The following is a 24,812-nucleotide window of genomic DNA, read 5'->3' as shown; positions in this document are numbered from 1 at the left end:
GTATTATTTGCTATTAGTGTAAGAGTTGTTAAATGAGGATATACCATATTGTCTTTCTTCTTGAGCTAGACACCAACGTCCGCATCACTATTTGTAGTATAAATGGACATGTTAAACATTTTAAGTTGATGTTGGGCATGGCCATTTGTCCTTTTTACAAAATTTATAAGGGTGCACATTGTTTCTAAAGACCATAGAAAATCATTAATCCATTTCACCTATTAGTTGATATATCAGTTTCTAAGGAGCATTTGGCAGATCCTAAACTCTAACCTGATGCCTTGGGTCAAGTTGGGGGATGGATTTGGGCTCGTAATTGATGAGCAAACTCTTGACCCATACAACAATTAACTTTGAGGACAACCACGAGGCCCACAACATTCATGTTAAACTCAGTGGCTCAAGTGCTCTTTAGATACTGGCGGCTGTAATTTTGTTTCCTCACGAGGTTTTGAAATTTGAATGCTGGGGATCACTACCTCAAACCATTTGTAATACCGAAACCAGAAATCATAGTGAGCAAGAGAACTAGTGCAGATGAATTTCTGATTCTACCTACTGATGGCTTATGGGATGTTGTTTCAAATGAGGTTGCATGCCCAGTCGTGAGGAGATGTCTGGATGGCAGAATTAAGAGGAGACTTCAAGCGACTCTAAATGAAAGCAAATTCAGTGAGGCTGTAAATCAAAGCCGTGCTGCGGAGGCAGCAGCAGTATTAATTGAGCTGGCAATGGCTTGGGGTAGCAAAGATAACATCAGTGTGGTAGTAGTGTACTTGAATAAAACACAAAAATGTACAGTGTAATAGAGTGCATAGGTAATATCTCCCCTCTTTACTCACCATTTAGTTGGGTGTTTTACTTTGCCTATCTAATTTTGAGATTGACCTTGTGAATTTCCAATTTCTCAGCTTTGAAACATAATGATTACTTTGATTGCGACAATCCAACGATTTAGATAGTAACAGGTGCTCTATATTGATAGGTAACCACAACTCTTTTCTAAAAGAACTTTGTTCCCGAGTTCAAAGAATAGGTAATGATGGTGTACGTACTTATAAAGCAGAGTAAATTTAAGCCTGAGGAATATTAGTGTCGTTTCCACGATAAGGCATGTTTTATCAACTGCAATTGCTTCGATAAAGCATGTTTCACATGAAAGTAGTGTGGGGTAAGTATTTCTTCATCTTTTTATTGGAATGGTCCACCCACAACCATCTGTCGTTGTCGTTGTCCTCGTTTGAATGCATAATCTCAGAATAATGATTCCCACGAACTAGCTTCCTTCTTTTTCTTTTTTTTTAATGCTCTATTGATTGCAAGGAAACTCTTAGAAAACTAAAATATTCATGGGAAAGCCAATCTACGAGTGCAAAAGTCCAAACACTTCTAAAAACGTGTTTGGGAATTCAATTACTGTTTTCCCTTCAACTGCAATTTTCTTGGCAGTCAAACAGAGCCTGTTTACACCTTCCTTCTGCAATTTTGGATGAGAAACAAAGAAAGCCACAGTGGTGTGGTGTTATGTTGCCAATGACTTTGTAGTTTGTACTGTATTTTAATAGATTGATTTTCTTCTTTTTTGGAATCCAATTTCCCAAACTGCATATTTGGAAGTGTTCCCTTCATTGTTCAAATTAGTGTTTTGGGTTAGTTACTTGATGCATACTATTAACCATTTTCCTTCTTAACACGGCCACTAGGTGGTTACCTATCTTTAAAATAAATAAATAAATAAATAAAACACGTGGTCAGAAAGTGGTTGAAATACACACTTCAAGAATTGAATAAGAAAAATATTTATAGCATAAAATATATACATATGGTCTACAAGAATGAGCATAGTTTGAATTGATTCGGTTTAGGAGTAAATCAAAGATTAAATCATTACTTATAATTTTATAAAATTTGGAATCAAACTAAATCATGAAAGTCTAGTAAAACACTCTCCAATTCAATTTGAACTCACAATTCAATTTGAAATCACGATATTTAGGAATTTCGTCATTGTTCACAATTTAATAAAAAATATTGTTTACAATGAAAGAATTGTTTAGTTAATTATTTAGAATTAGTTCTACCATCATACACTACGATTGCAAGTTTGTATATATATTTGATATTAATAAGATATTTGAGCATTTACTATATGTAGCAAATTATATATATATACACACATATATTTGGTTTGGTTTGATTTCAAATTGGTTCCATAACTATAAAATCATTAACTAAATCATGAATTCATCTATTTTAATAATAAAGACTGAACTATGCATTGAAAAAATCAAATCAAATCAAATTATGTGGTTCAGTCTAAATTTAATCAATTTGTGATTTTTTCAGTTTCTTTGTTGAGCTCCAATTTTTAGGAACGAAATTGATAAATGTAAAACTTGGAGAATTGCAGTGATACGCAATGCGTATTTTGAATCTAGTGAGAATGGTTTGGGACAAGGGATTGGGGTAAGAGGATCTGACTCAATCTCTTCCAATGTTATCTTATTCTGGAAAGAGTATTTTGATCTCAAGAGAAAAGAAAATTAAGTTATTTATATGAAGAATTCTTAAATTATTAAAAAAATATTACTTTTATCTTTTGAATTATAAAAGTGTACAAATAGACTTTTTAAACTATTAAAAAGTATCGCTTTGCTCTTTAAACTATAAAAGCTTACAAATGGATCATCTAAACTATTAACGTGTTTTAATTTGACCCATTCTATTATAGGGACCAATTAGTATGTTTTTAACGTTTAGGAGGTCTATTTATATGCTTTTGTAGTTTAAGGAGTTAAAGTTATACTTCTCAATTGTTTAGGAGTTTATTTGTACGTTTTTATAGTTTAGAAGGTCAAAGTAACATTTTTTAATAATTTAGGGGATCTCCATATAAATAATCCAAAAAATTTATTCAAAAAAGATTGTTAGAAAATGAAATGTGCAAATCGAATATAATTTGAAAGTAGTCTACATCATATTAAATTTGAATTTATACAATGTATTTATTTTTTTGGGAATGCACCATTAAATCCCAAATTTCAATCTTTTGATCCATTTAGTCCTAACTTTAATCTTATGAATCAATAAGTCTCATCCCAATGTTAAAGACGAATTGGCCCACGGTTTAACACGTAAAGCAAGGATAATTGTGGGTTTTATTGATGTTGAATTTACATCTATGCCCCCAAATCTTTTCTGTGGGTAATTTTGGTTTCCCTCCAAAGCAATCGGAATGGAAGAGACGTAAATGGGAATTTCTGCTGTGTTTTGATGTTAATGGGATAGTGATTGGTGTGCTTGTGATCTATGTGTAATTGGCAACATTGAATCCGTGCAAATTGGGATTCTGAAGAGGACATGTTCCTCTTCGGCTTCTCCTTGGCAGAGGCCTGGCTGGTTCAATCTATCATGGCGGAGGACGACGGGAACTATGTGAGCACCCAATCCATCTACATGATAAACAAACAAGGGCACATTCCTGAATTGGGACTGGGCAAGAGTGGCAGGCAAGGAGATACCATTGCCAAACAGTTAAGTCACAACCCCTATGCTTTCGGGTTGGGGTACAAGCCTACTGCCGAAGACTGGAAGAGAAAGGGAGATGAGTTGAGAGGGAGACTTAAAGCAAAGAGGGCTGGAGGGCATTATGAACTGGTCCACAAGCCAATTCGGGGAACCCTGAACGGACGATTTGTCCGCCAAGGGGAAGATTTCCCTTTTTGTGGATTTCTAGAGCCATGGGTCGACCAGGAAACAAAGACAAGGTGCCTGGGATTTGAGATCTTTTTTGGACACCAGTTTCCAGAAGATGAGGATGAACAAATTGACCTGAGTGTAGTACAGAGCAAGACAGGAATGCAAGCCTAGACGTCGATGAGGAGGAGTTATGAGGGATGGCACTGGCTGACCTACTAGCAAGTTCCAATGCTGGCGTTGAGCCCGTCAACTTGGGGGAGAGTATTACTATCTCTATGATCAGGGATAAACTAGCAGCGGATTTCATTGGTCTCATCATGGACGCAGCTGAGGCTCCACCCCTAGTCTGGCAATTTGAGAGGGGCACTATTGGCTATTCTGAACCGAATAATGAGTCCGAATCTAATTCCATCGAGTCTGTTCAGTTGGGATCAGATTCGAGTTCTTCTGAGGAGGAGGAGTCTGAGTCTGGTACTTCTGGGGTTGGTAACTCGAATACCACGGTCCTGTCTAGGTCTTCTTTTAGTTTTTCTTTCGAGTCAATTGTAACCGAGACTTTTTGAATGGGAATGCAGTAGATTTCACTTACTTCTCTGTGCCTTTAGTTTGTTGCACAGATCTTGATTTTCAAAATTTTGAATTAAACGAAGAGGAAGAAATTCCTCGGGCTTTGAAAATTCTGGTTGATCACGAGAAGGAGAGGCGTGTTAAGCCCTTCATAGATGAAATCATTGCAATTGATGTGGGTATCGAAGAGGATCCCCGCTTGGTCCAGATCGGGTTCACGTTGTCTTCACAGGAACACGAGCGTTTAATCGTTGTATTAAAAGATTTCAAAGATGTTTTTACGTGGTCCTATGAAGACATGCTTAGAATTGATCCTGAGATTGTACAACACCGGATTCCTCTTGACCTTGAGGCCCGACCAGTGAAACAGAAGCTCTATAGAGTCCGTCCAGATTGGACGTTGAAGATTAAAAAAGAGGTCACCAAATAGATTGATGCGGGTTTCTTGATGGTGTCTAAGTACTCGACTTGGCTGGCTAATATCGTTCCAGTTCCGAAGAAGGACGACATAATCAGGGTTTGTGTCGAATTTTAGGATCTGAACAGAGCTAGTCTGAAAGACGACTTTCCACTATCGCACATCGACGAGTTGGTAGATTTCACTGTTGGCCATGCCTTGCTTTTGTTTATGAATGGGTTTTCCGGGCATAATCAGATTCTGATGGCACTGGAGGACAGAGAGAAGACTGTTTTCACTACACTATGGGATACTTACTGCTACCGAGTCATGCCTTTTGGATTGAAAAACACTAGGGCTACCTATCAGAGGGTTCAGAGGGTTGTGACTATGATCTTGCACGACATGATCCATAAAGAAGTTGAGGTGTATGTAGACGCCGTGATTGTCAGGTCTAAAGAGCGCGAAGGCCACTACACCGCACCGGAGAAATTGTTTGAATGGATCAAGGAGTACAGACTGAGGTTGAACCTACAAAAATGCACCTTTGGGGTGACTGCTGGAAAAATGCTGGGATTTTTGATCACACAGAGGGGAATTGAAGTAGATCCATCCAAAATCAATGCCATCTTAAAAATGCCACCACTGAGGACTGAAAAGGAGGTCTGTGGCTTTCTAGGTAAAGTGCAATTCATAAGACGGTTTATCTCGAAATTAACCTTAGCTTGTGAACCACTATTTGATCTCCTGAAGAAAGGAAGAAGTTCCAATGGGATGATCGATGTCAGTTTGCCTTCGAGCAGGTCAAGCAATATTTGCAGAATCCACCTGCATTGTCACCACTAGAACCGGTGAAGCCACTGATCTTGTACTTGTCGGTGACAAATTCGACCATGGGATGCATGCTAGCTCAAGAATCAGAAGCTAAGGTGGAAAAGGCCATCTACTATTTGATCAAGAAGATGCTAGACTATGAGACATACTACACTTCTCTGGAAAAAGATTGCCTAGCTTTAGTATGGGCGACAAGGAAGCTGAGACACCACCTGTTAGCTCACTCTATAATCTTTGTTTCGAGATTAGACCCCATCAAATATCTCTTTGAGAAACCGACGCTTACGGGTAAACTAGCTCGTTGGTTGTTTTTTCTCTCCGAATTTGACCTCAAGTACGTCACGCACAAATCCTTCAAAGGGAGAGTAGTGGCAGAATTTTTAGCGGACCACCCAGTGGAAGGAGATGAAGAGGTAGAGTATCTATTTCCAGATGAAGACATTCTACAGATAGAGGAGGAAACATGGATAATGTACTTTGACGAAGCATCTAATCAATATGGATATGGGATAGGTGTGTTGCTCATAGCACCCAATGATTCCCACATACCCTTAGCTTTCAAACTCTGGCTCAAAGTGTCTAACAACGAAGCAGAATATGAGGCATGCATTGCAGGACTAGAAGTTGCCCTAGAACTAGGGGCAATAAGGTTGGACGTCATCAGAGACTCAAACCTGATTGTTTCTCAAGCCAACGGGGATTGGAAGATCAAGGAAGAGAACATGAAGGTTTATCATCAGACCCTAGATATTCTAAGGCCTCGTTTGGGAACAGGCTAATTTAGTAACTTTTTGGCTATTTGGCTAAAAAAGTAGGTAAAAACAACTTATATGTTTGGGATGATTTTTTGGCTAATTACGAAAAGATGTGCAAAAAGTAGAGAGAAAAGAGAATCTTTGACTTTTTGGTATGAGTTGTTGACTTTTTGGCTAAAGAGGTAACTTTTTGGCTTTTTGGCTAAAAAGGTAAGTCCCCAAACGGGGCCTAATTCTGAGGTTTGAAAGGCTGACGTTTACACATCTGCTGAGAGAGAACAACCAGTTCGCTGATGCATTGGCAACTCTATCTTCTATGGTAGACATCTCACTTGGAGTCAAGATGCGTCCAATTATCATCGAACAGAAGTATGCACCCGCTTATGCGACACTTTCAATAACCGCAATAGACGAAGTTCAAGACAAGAACCCTTGTATTACGACATTTGGAACTTTCTGGAAAAAGATATGTATCCACCAGGGGCAAATGACAAGGATAAACGGGGAATACGGCGTCTAGCCATCCAATTCATCATCTGCGGGACCAAGCTGTACAAGAGAGGCCATCTGGGAATGCACAAACTCTTTGTTAAAGAAGAAGAGTCGAAGCGTCTCATGGAGGCCATTCATAAAGGGGAATGTGGAGCACACATGAATGGTATGATGCTAGCCAAGAAGATTCTCAGGCAAGGCTATTATTGGTCAACTATGGAGGAGGATTGTATTAGTTTTGTGCGGCAATGCCATAAATGTCAAATCCATGCTAATCGCATGAATATTCCACCGTCAAAGCTTTATAACATGACTTCATCGTGGCCTTTCTCCGTCTGGAGAATTGATGTCATCGGGGAAGTCTCGCCAAAGGGTTCAAATGGGCATGAGTTCATCCTAGTAGCGATCGATTATTTTACTAAGTGGGTGGAAGCTCAGTCTTACTCTGTGTTGAAAGCATCACATGTGGCCAAGTTCATCGAGAACAACATCATCTGTAGGTATAGGGTATCAAACGAGATTATCTCAGACAATGGCTTACACTTCAAGAAAGAAGTGGTAGATTTGTTGGAGAAATAAAATGTGGCTTTTCATAAGTCATCAACATACAGACCACGGACTAACGGAACTATTGAAGTAGCCAATAAGAATGCCAAGAATATCCTGCGGACGATGGTAGAAATCTACAAAGACTAGCTAGATAAACTACCTTTTGCACTCTGGGGGTATAGAACGTCAATCCGAACATCCACGGGGGTAACCCCCTATTCTCTAGTGTATGGGATGGAAATTGTTCTACCAATTGAGATTGAAGTACCATCGCTACGAGTTATGGCCGAGTGTTAGATAACAGAGGCAAATTGGCAACAGACCAGGTTCGAAGAATTGATATTGTTTGACGAGAGGAAGTTAAAGGCGTTATATCACATCCAAGGGTATCAGCGAAGAATTGCTAGGGCCTTCAATAAGAAAGTCAAGTCCAGAAATCTCAAAGAAGGGGATATGGTGCTTAAGGACAACCAAGCCCCCATTCATGACCCTAGGGGCAAGTTCAAACCCAATTAGACTGGTCCTTACATCATCAAATCTATCTAGTCAAGAGGGGCGATTATCCTTATGGACCTAGATGGTCTGGAGTTCTCACAACCGGTCAATATGGACAAGTTGAAGAAATACTATCATTGAGAGGTTCGCTAGACCGAAAACCCGAAAGGGCGACCTAGGCCGAAAGCTCAAAAGGGCTACCAAGGCAAAAGTTAGAGCATGAAAAATTAGAAACAAAGAAAAATCAAGCTCGCAAATTCAAAAACCCAAAAGGGCGGCTTTGGCAAAAGTTAGAGCACAAAAGAAGACAGTTAACACTCGAGTGAACCCGAATTGAACTACATAAGGCCTGATTCCCATCTTTGGGATATGTAGGCAACTTCATCCTAAAGTTCGGTCATAACCATCTCCAACTCAACTGTCCTGTCCATTTATTTGATCGGTCTATCTTTTTCCATCACCTGTGAACGTGGTAGTGTTACCTCCATTTGGCAGAAGGGCCGGTTGCAAAATAGAGCAGTGATGACGAGTGCAGTTATGAGCAGTTATGATCTCCTGATTTGGAGTTGTACATCTTGAGGATTGATTCTGTGTGTGTCAAGTAGTGACCGTTTCCGAAAATTGTTTTCAAAAGTTTTAATGAATTGATTTTCCTAAAAATTCTATCTTTTACAACTTATACCATTTTTGGGACCAAAAAGGAAAATTTTCAATGCTCATAACCTTAATTCTATTGATTTCAACACAAGTACATTCTTTAACTCTCTGATTAAATCAAAGTTGCTTTTACATCATAAAAACTTGAAAAGAAAATTCAAAGCGATAAACCTAGGGACACAGATAAGTCAGGTGGTCCTATGTCTCTTGTTCGCACTCGTGGAAGTCTCTACTACCAAAGTTAGCCTAACCTGTTCCTTGTCCTCGAGCCAAGCCAAGTACTCGCCAGAAAGGGTGTAACTGAAGCCAACAGCAGTGGCCAAGCTCTGTCGCCCTCCAAGGTACTGAGTCAAGTTTGAAGCACGAATTAGGAATGAAGCCGGGTATTTTACCCCCTCTTCTGGACGGTTCTGATCATTTCCAAACTGGCTTCTGAACCAGAAAGGGAAATGGAACACGCAACGTGTGAGGCCAATCAACTTTATACCCAGCTGTCGGGACATGCTATAGCTCATCTCATTCAAATTAAGCCAGGGGCAATGCCAGGTAATGTTAGCCACAGATCTGTTGCACATCTAATCACACCACAGTCCTTCTGTGGGAAAGTCCACTAGTTATGGACGAAGAAATAGGCTAGGGCTGAATACTTAGGGCAAAGGTCCACCACTTTAAGCTTATCTATTAGCCACACCTGGGAATGGATGAAAAACAAGAGAGATTAAAGAATAGAGAGATGTCCGTTAAGAGAAAAGTGAAGAAAACGGCTTTAAGAGAAAAATAGAAAGTGAGTGCCGAGGAATGTGCGAAATCATAAATAAGGAAGGGTGGGAAATATTACCTGAAAAAGCAGTGGACTCCCTGCAAACCGAGTAGTTTCTCGCCTATGGAAAGCATCCAAACCCACCAAAGTCTCGTCCAACACCAAACCTATACAACTCTTACCCTCCTTGAGACATTGAGCCACTTCAACCAACCTAATGCTAGCTCTACCATAACAAGGGGCAAGAAGGAAGTGCGCAAGTAAGCATAAGCAGGGAGCACGTTAACGATAACCTCGCCGGAGGAGGTCACCCATGTCTCCAATATTGGAAAACCGATGAATTAAGCTGGGTATATCCAACTCCCCGTCATGAGCCAAGGATTGAGCCTCATGTAAAGTGAGCCCACACATTCTTTCAAGTGCCCGTGCATGGCCAAAACGAGACTGGGGCATAATCGGAGAAGAGAGGGAGAATAGAGAGGGTTCGAAGGGGAGATTGGTTCGGCGGCAGTGAGACTTCGACCTGGAACGGTGCTCTCTCTTCGGCGGTGAGACTAGTTTGACCACGGCGATGGCAATGATCGATGGTTCGAAGGGGAAGGGTTTCGTTATGCTCTTCTCTTCGATCTAGAAAAAATCTCAGTTTGATTCTTGAGCTATGTTTATTTCCACTTGGTTATTGATTCTTCCCTTCAAATTTCTCTGGCCGCTGCCAAATGCCTCTTCTCTCTCTCCAACACACCAAGCTCCTGTATCAGAATATTCAAATCCAGTGGTAAAGCTCTTTCTATTCTATTCTACTGTCTGATGTCTTTGATTTCGTCATTGTTTGATTTGAGTTTAGTTAGACTCTAGGGTTTTTCAACTTACAATTCTTGCTCTCAATGCATCACGATTTGTTCATTTTCATGTAAAAAATTACACTTCAAAAAAAAAGTTTAAAATCATTTGAGCATTTTTATTAAGAATGGAGTTCTGGGTTTATATTTGAGCCGCTGATTTTGTAGTTTTTCGTGCTTGTAGGCTTTGCCGAACCAACAGATTGTTGATTACCCAAGCTTCAAGCTCGTCATTGTTGGTGATGTTGGAACTGGTATTAATTTTTTATTTTTACTTTTTAAAATTTTTTAATTTTTTTTTTTTTTGGTTCTGTAATATCGAAAAAATTGTTTCTTTAAATGTCTATCAAGCTTGAGGATATAAGAATTGTTTGGCACTAAGGAAAGATGAGCATGTTGTGATTCTTTAGCTCATTTTTTCCCCTCAGAGTTGAAATGAATCCAAAAGTATGTTTAGGGATTGTTTGGTTTCGTTTTCACTATTTTTGTTTTCATTTGCCATTTTTGTTATTCATGTTTTCAAAAAATAAGAGAATGAGAATTTCAAGCATACCCTTGTTTTCCTATGTTTTTTTAGTTTTTATGAATCCATTTTTTGAGAATTTGGAAAGCAATTAACAATTGTTTCCCAAAAATGGGTGTTTCAGAAAAGAAAAGAAAAGAAAAGATAAATCCTGAAAACAGTTTGCCAACTAAGTTCTGTTTGTGTTGCTTATTTCTTTTCCTGTTAAGAAGAACAGTATAGAAAACAATTTTCAATATTGAAGCCAAACACATCCTTAGTTTTTCAAAGAAAGGTTTAATTTGAACTATTTCACGTGCACGAAGTTGAACAGTAGGTTGCTTGATGAATTTTGGTTCTTGTTGCTGAATATGTTTGAATGATGCAGGGAAAACAACTATTGTGAAGAGGCATCTCACTGGTGAATTTGAGAAGTATGAACGTAAGTGTATTTGTAAAAACCTGATCTTTCTTGGGTTTGATTGTTTAATTTAATTGCTTCTACTTGATTGTGTTTTTGTATGTGGAGGAGAAGAATTATAATTCTAAGTGACATGACAATTTCCCCGTTAACTGAGTTCAGATTATTTTCAGTACCATGCATGCATGTTTATTTGGTAATTATTGTTTTTGTTTTAAACAGCACCTATTGCTGTCGAAGTTCACCCTTTGGACTTCTTCACAAACTGTGGGAAAATCCAATTTTATTGCTGGGATACTACTGGGCAAGAGAAATTCGGTGGTCTTAGAGATGGTTACTAGTAAGTGCTTGCACGTCAGTAGTTACTATTTCCAAATCTAGACAGCTTTATGTTTCACGCAACTGTTGCTTATGGATATGTGCACACATCTTTTTCAAAATTCATTTAATCAGGAGCATTCAACATGATGTTGTTGGAACCAATTGCTTGATAGTAAGATATGTTGACTGTTATAGCTTTCATGCGGTTGTTTTCAACATCATAATAAAATATTTGAATGCTGACATGTGATTTTGTTGGGACAATTATACTCTGCAATTATGCTGCTATTTGGTAGGAGTAATTATGGGTTTGAACCGGCTGTACGGAAGAGGGGGAGTGGGATTGATTTATAACATGATTTTGCTTATTTGGGTTGATTGTTCAAATTATTTCATTGTCTTTTCTTGTTTGTAATGTATTGATTACATTGGCATTGCTCAATTTGCAGTATTATTCAAGGACTGGGATCTGTAAATTCGGTGCATCCTGCAAGTTCCACCATCCTAGAAATGGTGGTGGATTGATGAGTAATACGCGAGTCAATATCTATGGATACCCATTAAGACCAGTAATAATTGTTCTTCCTTCATAAGTTCCCTCTTTCCATTATTTGGAACTCGAGCATGGTATGGACTCTTGGGAGGGATACTAAAGTTGCCTTATTTGTCTCTGTTGTGACAGGGTGAGAGAGAATGCTCCTACTATTTGAAAACGGGGCAATGCAAATTTGGTGTTATTTGTAAATTCAATCATCCTCAACCAGGTGGGATGTCAATGCCAGAGCCTGCACATCAATTTTATCCAACGGTGCAGTCTTCATCATCAGTTCCTTCATTTGATCCACATGGGGCAGTGTCTCCCAGCTATAGGACTGGAAGGCCTCCACCATTGCCTGGCTCATATGTGCCAAGTGCTTACCAAGTGCTAATGGTCCTATGCTTCTTTCTCCTGGTGTTGTTCCCATTTCGGGTTGGAGTCCTTACGCGGTATATTACAAAGTTATTTCTATTATACTAAGAAGTACGGACACTTCTAAGAAATTAGAGTGTTGTCTGACACTGTGTTAGACACCGATACGACACGACACTCGTCGGACACTTCTCAATGGTTAGATACAAATAAACGCAAATAAGTTTGAATAAAATAACTTGGAATCTCGTGATAAAACACAAACAATGTAAATGTGTACCTATTTATTCCTTTATACTTCAAAAAATATTATTTTAAATATTCATATATCTAACATATAATAACTATTTATCCTTATATATGGCATATGTGTATGTGTCCCCCCATGTGTCGTGTCCTACAGTTTTTAAAAATTTCCATGTCTATGCTTGTTACCTATTATGTGTTATTTTATTTTATGTAGGGACCTGTAAGCCCAGTCTTGTCTCCTAGTGTTCCTTACTCTGTTGGAGCAGGTTCCCCGTATGGTGTTACACAATTACCTTCTTCAGCATCTGCATTTGCGAGACCATATCCTACCTTCCCCTCTCCTGCTGGACCTTCAAGCAGTACTCAGGAAAGAGGGTTTCCAGAGAGACCTGGGCAACCTGATTGCCAATACTACTTGAAAACAGGAGATTGTAAATTTGGATCATCTTGTAGGTTTCATTATCCACCAGATTGGGTGGTATCAAAGACAAATTGTCTCCTCAGTCCCATGGGTCTCCCTATGTGTCCGGTATACTTCTCTAATCCCTTAATTATTTTTTCTCTGAATTTAAGAGTTAATTTACTGTTTTTTCTTTCTATTTTTTATTTCCCATTGCAAACGACAAAGTTGGCTCACCTTTCATTTTATTTCCTGAGGATTTTGTGACACGGTGATTGAGTATTGAACATAAGTGGCTTTATGCAGAGATTTGGTTGTTGTGTTGGTGGTTTATATTTTTATTTTCTAACCATGTCTAGCAACTCTATACTGGAGTTTTATATTGACTAGTTATTTGGAACAGTACAATTGGTTACATTTGTAGTTGCATATGCCTAAATAAATACACTGATGCTTATCCACATATAAGAATTTTGATTGTGAAAAAAATCAAATCAATGAAATAAACCGCTATAGTGTAGTATAACATGACTTACTGATGAGAATTCTAATTATCAAATTTTATTCCTGCTGTAGATGTTGTATTGGTGAGTTCATGTATTTTAGAATCTAAATGATGTGGGATTCATATAAGATGGCATGTTAGCTGTCAACTTTTGATTGGTCACACTCAACTATATAAGACTCAACTCTCTTGTCACATCATTGTGGGTGAATTTTGGGATCTAAATTGTGGGTCTTAAGCATTTGCCACACTCAATAATTTAGTATTATTAGGTTCTTTAAAAATAATATTGCTTTATTCATCATGCTTCTTCATCATTGTGGGTGAATTTTGGGATCTAAATAGTATTATTAGGATCTTTAAAAAAAATATTGCTTTATTCATCATGCTTCTTTTTCTGCAAAATCTTATTAAACAAGTTAATTAGTTGACCAAATTGCTCCTTCATCACCTAAATACTTCCAAAACTCAATACAAATACTATTAGGCTTCCTTTCCATCTACTATCCTAATTTTTGGGAAAGAAATCTATAGACATATAATTGCTACAATTATTTTCTTAATTCGAAACTTAAGCTCCTAACATGATTTCCATTACATATATCTTAAAGTAACACCTCCATTATTCTTTATTCTTATCGTCCTTTAATAATGCTATCCAATTATTGCCCTTAATGCATTTTGCATAGTTCAAGTTTTACCTTTCCTTTTCTCTCATACTAGCAAGTTTTTCGATATTCCTCTTACCATCCTTTACTTAACTCACATTACTTCTTCCTTTTCTTTCATATATATATAGTTTTTTATAATTTTTTTTTTTTTGATAGGCTGGGGAATAGTAACTCTCAAGTTATCACTAATCCAAAAAACTAGTTTCTAAATTTTTAATTTAGGTATTATGTTGGTTATAATCTAAGGGCATGTTTGATTGAGTGGATTAGAGCATAGGATTGGGATTATTAATCCGTGGGCCCAATTATCCTATGTTTGTTTTAACATTTTGGTTTAGGATTATTAATCCAATAGATAATTAATCCAACAAATTTGTAGGATTATTAGTAATGGGGTAGGGGTGGGATTATTAATCCAATGGATATTAATCCAATTGGATAGTGAATACCACACTAATTTAATAGGATTATTAATACTTCACTATTAATCTTGTGAATCAAACATGACCTAAATGTTTGTGCAACCCAAATAATTGAGACAAAGGCTTTTGGAGTTAAGTGGACAAAAATGCTATCAAATTTGAACAAACTAGAAGAGGGTTGGGGTCATGGTGTGTGGTAGGCTTGGCCACGTGACCCAATGGGGCAAGCCTTATGTTAAAATTTGTAAATAATATGAACGGGTATGGAAACATTGACACAAATTTGGAGATTGAATTGATTTGTAGTTATATTCTACACATTATTTTAATGCAACTAAAAAAGTTAGATCATAGATGTTTCAATATTTACATACAAAGAACTTTTTCTTTATTTATTTCTAAAGAAACTGGGCAACTTGTGATGATTAGAAATTCAGGTTGCATAGACCGGAAAGATTGATGGGTTGATAGTAATTCATTATATCACTTATGGTGTGTTTGGTTGGAGGATTTGGGGAGGGATTTGGAAAGGAAAAGGGAAAAGGTGTGTGAAACTATGTGAAATTTAGGCATGCTTTATTCATATTTCACCTACCTTTTCCATTTCCCTTTCCAAATCCCTCCTCAAATCCCTCAACCAAACACAACAATAGTTTCTTCTACGTTTGGAAAACTGCCTATACTGCATTTTTAGCAACATAAATCACGCTAGATCCAATATACTGAAAAGTTTTCAGGGACTTGGAATGGGCTATATCAGCTTGTGCCAAGCATTACCAGTGCACTGGTGAGGTGAGAAGCATGATGTGGTATAAAGGGATAAAATGAGTATTAAGTTGTGTTTTAATTCAAGTTGGTGGTTACCATTAAGACTACAGGAAAGTCAGTAGAAATATGCATGTGGACTATTAGAAAAGGTAATAAGCAATGATTTAGTGAATGGTATGGGCACAGATTGAGCTCAACTATCAAAAGTGTTTGTGTAGTTGGTCGAAATAGTTGCTTTTTTGGCTTGTGTACTGCTTGTCTAGTTGTCTGCATGTAGAAATTCATACGAAACATTGTTGTATAAATATATTAAACTATTACTATATTTCATTTGATTATTTGAACATTTCTTTCTTTTTTTTTAACTATTAGCCCTATGCTAAATTTTATAGTGTTTATCATGTTGCGTGATTTTTATATCTTAAAGTATTTTGTGGACCTAATACCTATTATTGTTCTGAATGACTGAAATATATTTTCTACATGAATTTGTGAACCATGCTAGTCTTTTCATTCTTTTAGGTGTTGTTGTTGAGACACGAAGTGGCTTCCTATCTCATCTACTGGGCCTGTTAATGGTGTGAGCGTGAAGTTTAGTCTGACATATGCACTTCTGTTTGTTGACATCTCTCACTTCGCTAGAAACTAAAACACTAGAGATTTGGCTAAAAGTTGAAACGTGTTTGGCTGTTTTAATGGAATTCCTGTTTTGTGTCATATATATATATATATATATAAAGAATCTCAGCTCTTTGTGAATGTGAAAGTATTTTTGTTCATAATTGTGAAATTTGTGCATATATTGTCACTGTTTAAATTCCAATGGACTGAGGGTCACTCAATGCATGATCCTTGCACTTCCTTAATGAAAAATAGAAAACTTGCAAAAGGATGTAAACTAGTTATGGGAGATCATTTCACTTTTTTTGTTTGGGTACAATTGGAAAGGTTCATGCATTTGTATCTGACTATATGTTCAACAATGATATCTATTGAAATTAGCAAACAAAATAGCGCACAGAAATTAATTTATATTTAGTGCTTAATGAAACTAACCTTTTGTTTGTGGCCATATTATGCTTCACAAATCAGTTTTTAATTAATTTCAAAGTTAATTATAGACTACCATTGAAGTTGCCTACATGCACAAGCCACTTTCAAGGCTACCAAAAAGGTGTCTATTACTTTCTTGTACAGCTGCACCAAATTCCAATGACCTCCCCTACACTCCATAGAACAGTTCCACTCATTTAAAATTTTTGGACAATTCTAATGAACAAATGACATTCCCGTTGGTTCCCAAATAACATGTTTAGCCCTTTGTTCAAGTCTAAACATTTGTTTGATACAAAACTTTTACAGTATTTAGCGTGGGATATATATGTATATACATATATTTCCAGATATGCTTATTGTTTAAAATGATTAAGAATTTAGTCCTTGATATGGGTTTTTTTAGTCTGTGCAGAACTGTGGTTTGAATTTGTGTTTGGTTGTTTCTATTGCTCATATCAAGTCTAGGATTTGGGTAATTCAAATATATAGAAATTTGGGTTATAAGGTTTGTTGGAGAATTCTAACCAACTCTGGGTTGTTGGGTTGTTGAGATGTTCTGTTCAAGTACTTGGTTGTTTGGAGCTGTCCTTTTTGTGTGACTATGTTGCTCTTGTATGCTTAATGGAGCAGATGGCTAGATTACAGACCCAGCAGAAGGTAATCCCTTGAATTAGCTCTGTTAATTTATAGGCCCTTATGATTTTCCATGTTTTTCACTAATTTAGTTGTATTGGTATGATAGCAATCTTGGCTACAATTCTTGAGTCTTGTTTTACTTGTAAAATCAGAGAGAGAAGTTCACTACCATGATGGTGCACACACAATCCAAGCTGCTAGGAATTTCCTAATACAAAGATATGGAGGGCACAGCCAAGTGTTGATGCAATTAAATCACCCTATGATGGTGCACTCACAAGAAGATATTTGTGTAAATTTTGTATGGTTTAGAACTTAATGATAGTTTTTTTTTGGGATGATTTTGAACTTGAATAGTTTTTAATGTTTAGAAACATAAGTTTTAGATGATTTGGAACGTATAGATAGTTTTTGGATATTTAGAACGTATGGATAGTTTTTTTTTTTTTTTTTGAAATAATGTTTTTTTGGATATTTGTGTATATTTGTGAAGTTTGTTTGTAATGTTTTCTTAGATTGTAGAGAACAGGTAAAATAGAAACTATTGAATTAAAAATATATATATATATACATATTCTATGACATGCAAAAAATGTTGTAAAACTTGGGTCATCTACGCAAGCAACATAGGTCGTTTTATTAAATATTTAACGACTAGCAATGAACGTTGTGGTTTGTCCCCTGAATTAACGGTGTGCAAAAGTAGTTGTAAAAAAATCAAATGCGACGTACAAGATCCGTTGTTAGAAGGTTTTTAATGGCGTACTACGACATGTTGAAGTGAATGACTTTCCATGACTGGTCATAACACCGCTTTACCTTGCGCGTTGTAGAATCGTTTTCACGACGTGCATTTGGTGTTGTAAAAACTTTTTTTGGTTGTAGTGAGGAAAGATGATGAACAAGTTCCACACCAAGTTCTTCCAAGTCCAAGAGAAGGTTACCACACTCGCACTTTGCTGAGATACTGAGAAAGAGGGTGAAGACATATTGGATTATGTCAAACGATTCCAGGACAAGGCAATCGATTGCCACGAGCTAGTCCAAGAGAAGGTTACCACACTCGCACTTTGCTGAGATACTGAGAAAGAGGGTGAAGACATCTTGAATTATGTCAAAAGATTCCAGGATAAGGCAATCGATTGCCATGAGCTAGGGGACAAGGTCCACTTAGTCAGTATCTATGTGGAAGGAGCCTTACGCTACTATAATTTGTTTCTAGTAAACCATGGACTACCTACCTTCTTAGCTCTAATTGAGGCGGCTAGAAAGCTTAGTGGCACTGGCTCACTACCCAAGCCTTGTGAAGATCATCGGTACTCTCGCAATAGCAAAGTTACGACGGTAACCTCACTAGGAGGGAGCCACTCGCGAGGAGAGACGTCTATGTCCCAAAAAACAAAGAGTTATGAAGACAAAATTTTTTACCCATGCAGTATTGAGAATGTTAAAGCTTTGGTCAAGGAATGGGTGGCTGATGGAGAACTTGTTATATCGCTAGTTGATACCCTACCAAGCAAAAAGGCGATGGAGAGCCCAGACTACTGTGTTAACCATCGGGCCATCAAACACCAGATGAGAGACTGTTGGACTTTGAAAAATATCTTTAAAAGGAAAGTCGCGGTGAACAAGTTGAAATTTAAGGATGCAGGCAATCGTACGTGAGATAGGACCCCTATCCTGATCATAAGCAAAAAAAGAGAATAATGTAAGCATGGTTGGATACCTTGGGCCTATGTGCGATCAAGTGCACATAGCGTCTTATTATGACGAGCTGGATGAGATAGCGACGGGGCAACTTCCTGAGGCAGAACTTCTAGCGGTAATGGCCACGGAGGATACTCATGCCCACTCCTTACAAAACTCTATTAAATTCCATAACTTGTTCGACCACTGGGATTGAGCCAAGTTTCGAGGTTGTAAGCAACTAAAGCTCTCATCAATATCTCTGAAGTATACCACACTGAGAGCATTGTGGCCAAAGTGCACACCTTGACGGGTTCAAGAAGACCATAGCTCCATCACATTCTCAGAGGCCAACTATGCATATCCATACCCACATAATCACCTTTTGTTCATCATAACTTACGTGAACGATGTAGAGTTTAAGTGCACCTTCCTTGATGGAGGTGCATCAGTGAAGTTGAGACGCCCCGTATTTTATTACTCGGATAACATTACCAATATTTATTAATTAAGTCCATTTGCAAATGATAATTCATCATTTGATGAAATAATGAATAAATAAATACACATGTTCCCTCTCGTTATACAACAGTGTCATTTACATACAAATAAAAGAAATGTCCTGAGGCTTACAATAAATAAGAGGGCGTTGCCCTTTACAAAGCATAGAACTCAGCCAAAGAAACAACTAAAAAGCACTACGGCTTATCAGCACTTTATAACCATGTCAAGGTAAAACCTTTTGTTTGATTCTCAAGTCCAAAAACATTCCCTGTACACATGTACAAGTAAGGGGTGAGCAAACTACTAGCTCACCAAATAATCTCATATTATAAAATTAAAACACATGTGAGTCCAGCCATATAGTGATACCAAACATATATATATATATATATATATATATATATATATATATATAAAGTCATACCATGCCATAACCTTATGACTTTATTACCTAATTCCTTAAATCCAAATTTAATTAATTAACTACAATTGTTAAATAAATTAACATACTTCAATATCATCAAGATATTCTTTTTAAAATGAATGCGATGCCATGCTCAATTTATATCACAATTTATTTTATCTCAATTCATTAATCATGTCCATTTCATTCAATCAACCAAATTGAGGATACAACTCAGTGGGTCTCTAACCAACATAGCTATCATACAAACACATTTGTCATTTTACGGAAATGCCGTCTGCGGGAATTGGCACCCATATATACTCGCGGTTTTCAGGACTTTTACCCTGGACATACATGCCAACTTAATTTATTGGAGTCCATCCCCTTTCTTCTTTCAAATATGGAGTACATCTCCTTTCTCCTCCCAAACATCATACATATACAATGTATTAAAACACAATCATATTTAATGACAACCGATAAGAGATTAGTTTCAATTCACCTAATCCTCATGTAATTTATACAACAATCAATAATATCCTCCACCGATAGCCAAAACAGTTATCTTTAATGCGTTAATTAAAAAATAACATGTATATACAATCCAACATACAACTATAACTTGGAATCTCCCATAATTCCCAACACTCGGAAACAATCCATATTCCCCTTTTTAAAGCCAAACTTTCAAAACTTACATAGTTTTCCATCAAACTCAACAATTTTAAAACCAAACATAATCTTTTCCAAATGATCCAACAACTCCCAAAACATTAACATTTAGGATCTTTTACAAATTGGGACTTTCTCTCTTTTAAATACCCACATAAACAATTTTATATACAGAAAATACATTTAATAGCAAGATTATAGGTAATCAACTCCCAATTTAACCAAACCCTCAATTTATAAATCAAGTATCTCATTTATGAGTTTAAGGTACAAAAATAACATATTAGCATACTCTAACTAGTAAAACTTATAATTAATTTCTCAATTATTTTGACTCACACAAAACTTTCAATCAACTTTGTTCCACCTCAACCAAAATAACCAATATGATTTTCACCAAATCTCATACTTATTGAATTTTACCATTTACATCCTACTATATTAAAAGTTATGGCATAATCTCAATAACACACTTTTAATTATAAATGATATAAAATTTTAACCAAACTAATTTAATCCACTAAATTAGTAAGTTTATTATATTAACAATTTTTCAAAATAAATTATATCAAATCTAACTTAACATGTCTCGTCTTTTAACCATAATCATATTTCATGCCAAGCTATTTAAAAGTTAATTTTTATTTTTTTTTCCAAATTCTCTACTAATAACAATTTCACAACTTTTTTTCCAAATTAACTAACCAACATAATATTTACATCAAAACTTGCCCAAGAGTAATCTTTTCAAAGTTGGGAGTTCAAAAGTCCGCATTTCATATTTTTCACTTTCACAAAAATGAACAAAATTTAATCATCAATATATCACTATTAATAGAATATCATGAATACAACACTTTTAGGATTTTTAATCCCAAAATAACTCTATAATTCCAACTTAACAACTTACACGATATTCATCAACATCAATTTATTTTTCTCAAAAAAATAAATTCCAAAATCAAATATGAGATGCTATTTCAACATTATTATTATTTTTTTTTTCAAAATAAATTATCAAATCATGAAATGATGTAGATACAACCCATACAACTGTTAATCTTATTTGTTTTTAAACAAAATTATCAACACACGATGATTTTTTCAAATCAATCTCAAAATACCAACATCCTTAACATTTCAACATAATTTTGCTTCCAAAAATTAACCAAACCAAAATCTGAGAAATATATATATGCAATATCTCCTATGATGATATATTTTCTCAAAATATCCCTAACACAGCTTTAAAGTAATAATATGGAGAAAGTTCCTACCTCAAATAATGAAGAGAAGCAAATCCAAAAGGAAAACCTTGCCGAATCAAGAATCCGAGATTACCATTACGAAGAGTACGACGAGATCTTCAACTTTCATTTACAAAATTTTTGCAAAATTCCGCTTTAAAGACTCTTACTCTAAGCTCAAAGCTTGAATATCCATGGAGGGAGAGAGGCGAAGCAGTGAAGCAGGCCCTCTGCTCACCAAAATGAGGGAAAAGCAAAATGAAGAAGAAAGAGAGAAGTCTGATGGGAAAAGGAAAAAGGGAGGGGCGTGGGGGACAACCCCACGTGGATTCACTTCCCCACGGGTGTAACATCACAAAATTCAATATAAAATATATTGTAAAATATCTTAAAATTTGATAACATAAATTATAAAATGATATAATTTTTCTCATCACAAAAATATAATATTTTTATACTTCACAAAATATATTTTTTTGCTCACTACGAAATATAGACCCATTTTTGTTCACTACAAAAATATATAATTTTCCACCGTATGGTACACACCATAAATTTAACTTTCAAATATACATTATAATCTTATATAATAAATAATAACAACTCCCCATGTGGTCACTATCAATCACATAATTAAAATAGACCAAGCAATTAAATATGAGTGATAAATAAATTCAAATTAAATTGAATCTAAGTCATGAGTCTTGAATTAAATTTTCACCCATAAGCCAAATATGGCCCAATTATATACCAAAATAGGCCCACAACAAACTTAATCTCAAGTCGTGGTCTAAACATTCAAAATTTAATAACTGCTATAAATTAAACTGAATACCAATCAGTCTACGAATTTTCATAAAATAAATAATCATCATTAAATTCTGAAATTTTTATCCAACATGATAGACTCATATGGGAACAATATATAAAAATATCATAATTTTCTGAGATTAGGAACTATTTTTAAAAAATACAAAACCGAACTATTTTCGCACATAATTTACAGAGCAGTCAAATCCGAAAATTTGCTCAATTAAATTATGCACTGATTATTAAAAAAAAAAAAATTTATGGGTCATTACAAACATTATGACCACCGACACCGTCATTAAGGCAGGAATTCTAGAACCTCAGATGGTCTGTCAACCTATCACTGTTATAGGTTTTGGTGGGAAGAAGAAAGTTACTAAAGGGCACGTCGTGGTAGATTTGGCAGTAGGACAAATCCGCATCGCAACAAAGTTCCATGTAACTGAGGCGGAGACAAACTACCATATGATATTGGGCAAGGCTTGGATGCATTGATGTGAGGCTGTTCTATTAAGTTACCATCAATGTGTGAAAACAAGGCTCGATAAGAAAACTGTGACTATAAATGCCTTAGAAAAGATGTTTGGAGTAGATGAGGCACATAACTTTGATGCAGTATTTTCCATTGAATTATCGACTAAAGAAGCCCCTAAGACTGGTAAAGTTGTTGGGATAAAGTTTTCGAGGTGGAAGGGCATTCAAGACGAGGAGGCGGAACCCACAGGTAGCAAACACAAAAAGAGCAGCAAGTCGTCTAGCCCTTCGGCTAAAATCGTTAAAGACAGCGAGAGCAGCAAGACAGTCTATTATTTTTGATGGAGGATGGCCCCGAGGCTAGTAAGTGTGAGGACGCTGCAGATGAAAGGATGGTTAAGGTGCCTAATACATGCAAGGTGGGCCTAACAACATGAAATACTTAGTGAGGTCAACCTCAGTGACTCGCTAGAATAGAGTAGACTTGTGTTCATCAGTGGCATGATGGTTCTTACGACTAAAACGGGACTGATAGATCTCTTAAAATGTTATAGTGATGTCTTCGCTTGGACGTATGATGAGATGCCAGGATTTGACCCATCCCTTGTCACCCATCACCTCGGCACATTGCCTAACTCTAAGCTAATAAAGTTGCATGCTAGGAAGTATCACCCTAATCTTGAAGCAAAAGTCAAAGAAATAGAGAAATTGCAAAAAGCCAAGTTCATTGAGCCATATAGTACTAGACATGGCTAGCGAACATCGTGTCTGTAAAGAAAAAGAATGGCCAGATAAGAATCTGCGTCGATTTTTACAGCCTGAATAGAGCATGCCCAAAGGATGAGTTTTCTTTTGCCTCATGTAAAAACCCTTGTTGACTCTACGGCAGGAGACCAAATGTTTTCTTTTATGGATGTGTTCAACAGTCACAATCAAATCAAGATGGCCAAAGAAGATGCTAAGAAGACAGCTTTTAGGACACCCCTTGGAAATAAGGTCAATCATGGAAATGGCCTTGCTTTACTTCTAAAAGGCCCTGAAGAAATTCCTAGGCAAAGTGTCTTATTTAAGGTGGTTCATCCCGACTCTCGCCAAAATCACTTCTCCCTTCAAAGTGTTTCTAAAAGGAAATCATAAGTTCAAGTGGTTACCAGAACACAATCAAGCTTTTGAGGCAATAAAGAAAGCACATGCTTCTCCACATACCATGATCGCTCCATAACCTGGGAAGCCTCTTCTATTGTATCCTATCTCCAAACCCAGGTCCATCAGCGCCCTACTTGTCCAGGATATTGATGGCACTGAAAAGACAATCTACTACATCAATAGAATAATAAACGACGTAGAATTAAGCTACACTCCAATTGAAAGACATTGATTGGCTTCGATTTTCACAGCACAAAGGCTATAACACTATTTTTTGGCACACTCGATCCAGGTTGTGACTAGGAGTGACCCCGTCTAGTACTTGCTGAGCAAGGTAGCAGTGACAGGGAGAATGACAAGATGGCTATTCACATTAGCAAAATATGACATTGTGTGCATCACCTTAAAAGCCATCAAGAGCCAGGCACTTGCAAACCTACTAGCATAGTTCCCATCTGGCGAACATGAACCCGTTGAGGTAGTTTTACCTGGCGAGGTTTATGCCTCAGCAACAAAAACTGAAGCTTACTAGGACTTAAAGTTTGACGGAGCATTTGGGGTTGGCAAAGGTGGTGCGGGAATCACGCTAACCAACCGGGGTGGGAAGGAGATACACTTGTCCTACAAACTTTATTTTGAATGTTCAAATAACAAGGTTGAGTATGAGGCGCTAATATTAGGGCTAACTGTCGTGTAGAGGCAAGGCCTCTAAAAACTGAAGATTTGGGGAAAAAATCCAAATTAGTCATCAAACAAGCATTCGGTGACCTTGCTCTGAAAGAGCCGTTCTTAGCACCGTACCAAAGCATAGTCTAAAAGTTGCTGACTCAATTTGATGGCGTTCAAATTCAACACAACCCTCGAATGAGAACCATTTTGCCGATGCCCTGGCTACATTGGGGGTAAATGTGGATATTCCTAAGGATAGAATAACCATTGTTATCGAGAAAAGAACAACACCT

The 24,812-nt window shown here is 36.8% G+C and overlaps 1 protein-coding gene, 1 long non-coding RNA gene and 1 pseudogene across 3 annotated transcripts; all 3 read left to right on the top strand.

Annotated features, from left to right (window-relative positions):
- The first annotated feature begins 9,554 nt into the window (after positions 1 to 9,554).
- Positions 9,555 to 15,992, top strand: LOC114302906 (GTP-binding nuclear protein Ran-B1-like). Its single transcript, XM_082883844.1, has 7 exons — positions 9,555 to 9,980; positions 10,229 to 10,298; positions 10,935 to 10,988; positions 11,190 to 11,307; positions 11,738 to 11,857; positions 11,971 to 12,275; positions 12,662 to 15,992. Exons 1-5 carry the CDS (start codon positions 9,864 to 9,866, stop codon positions 11,811 to 11,813), a joined length of 435 nt encoding a protein of 144 aa, XP_082739970.1. The 5' UTR covers positions 9,555 to 9,863; the 3' UTR covers positions 11,814 to 11,857; positions 11,971 to 12,275; positions 12,662 to 15,992.
- On the top strand, positions 12,058 to 13,438 carry LOC145819864 (zinc finger CCCH domain-containing protein 32 pseudogene; annotated as a pseudogene).
- A 680-nt stretch (positions 15,993 to 16,672) lies between the features above and the next one.
- Positions 16,673 to 17,409, top strand: LOC145797224 (uncharacterized). Of its 2 annotated transcripts, none has more exons than XR_014338481.1 (2): positions 16,673 to 16,926; positions 17,058 to 17,409. It is a non-coding gene; the product is annotated as an uncharacterized LOC145797224 (long non-coding RNA). The 2 variants fall into 2 exon arrangements; XR_014338479.1 differs by having other exon boundaries at positions 17,012 to 17,409.
- The last annotated feature ends 7,403 nt before the right edge of the window (positions 17,410 to 24,812 follow it).

The sequence above is a fragment of the Camellia sinensis genome, chromosome 1 (assembly GCF_055761805.1).
Source record: "Camellia sinensis isolate YWXY chromosome 1, ASM5576180v1, whole genome shotgun sequence".
NCBI lineage: Eukaryota > Viridiplantae > Streptophyta > Magnoliopsida > Ericales > Theaceae > Camellia > Camellia sinensis.
Note: the sequence above shows the minus strand (reverse complement) of the source record. Positions and strands in the feature narration are given on the sequence as shown.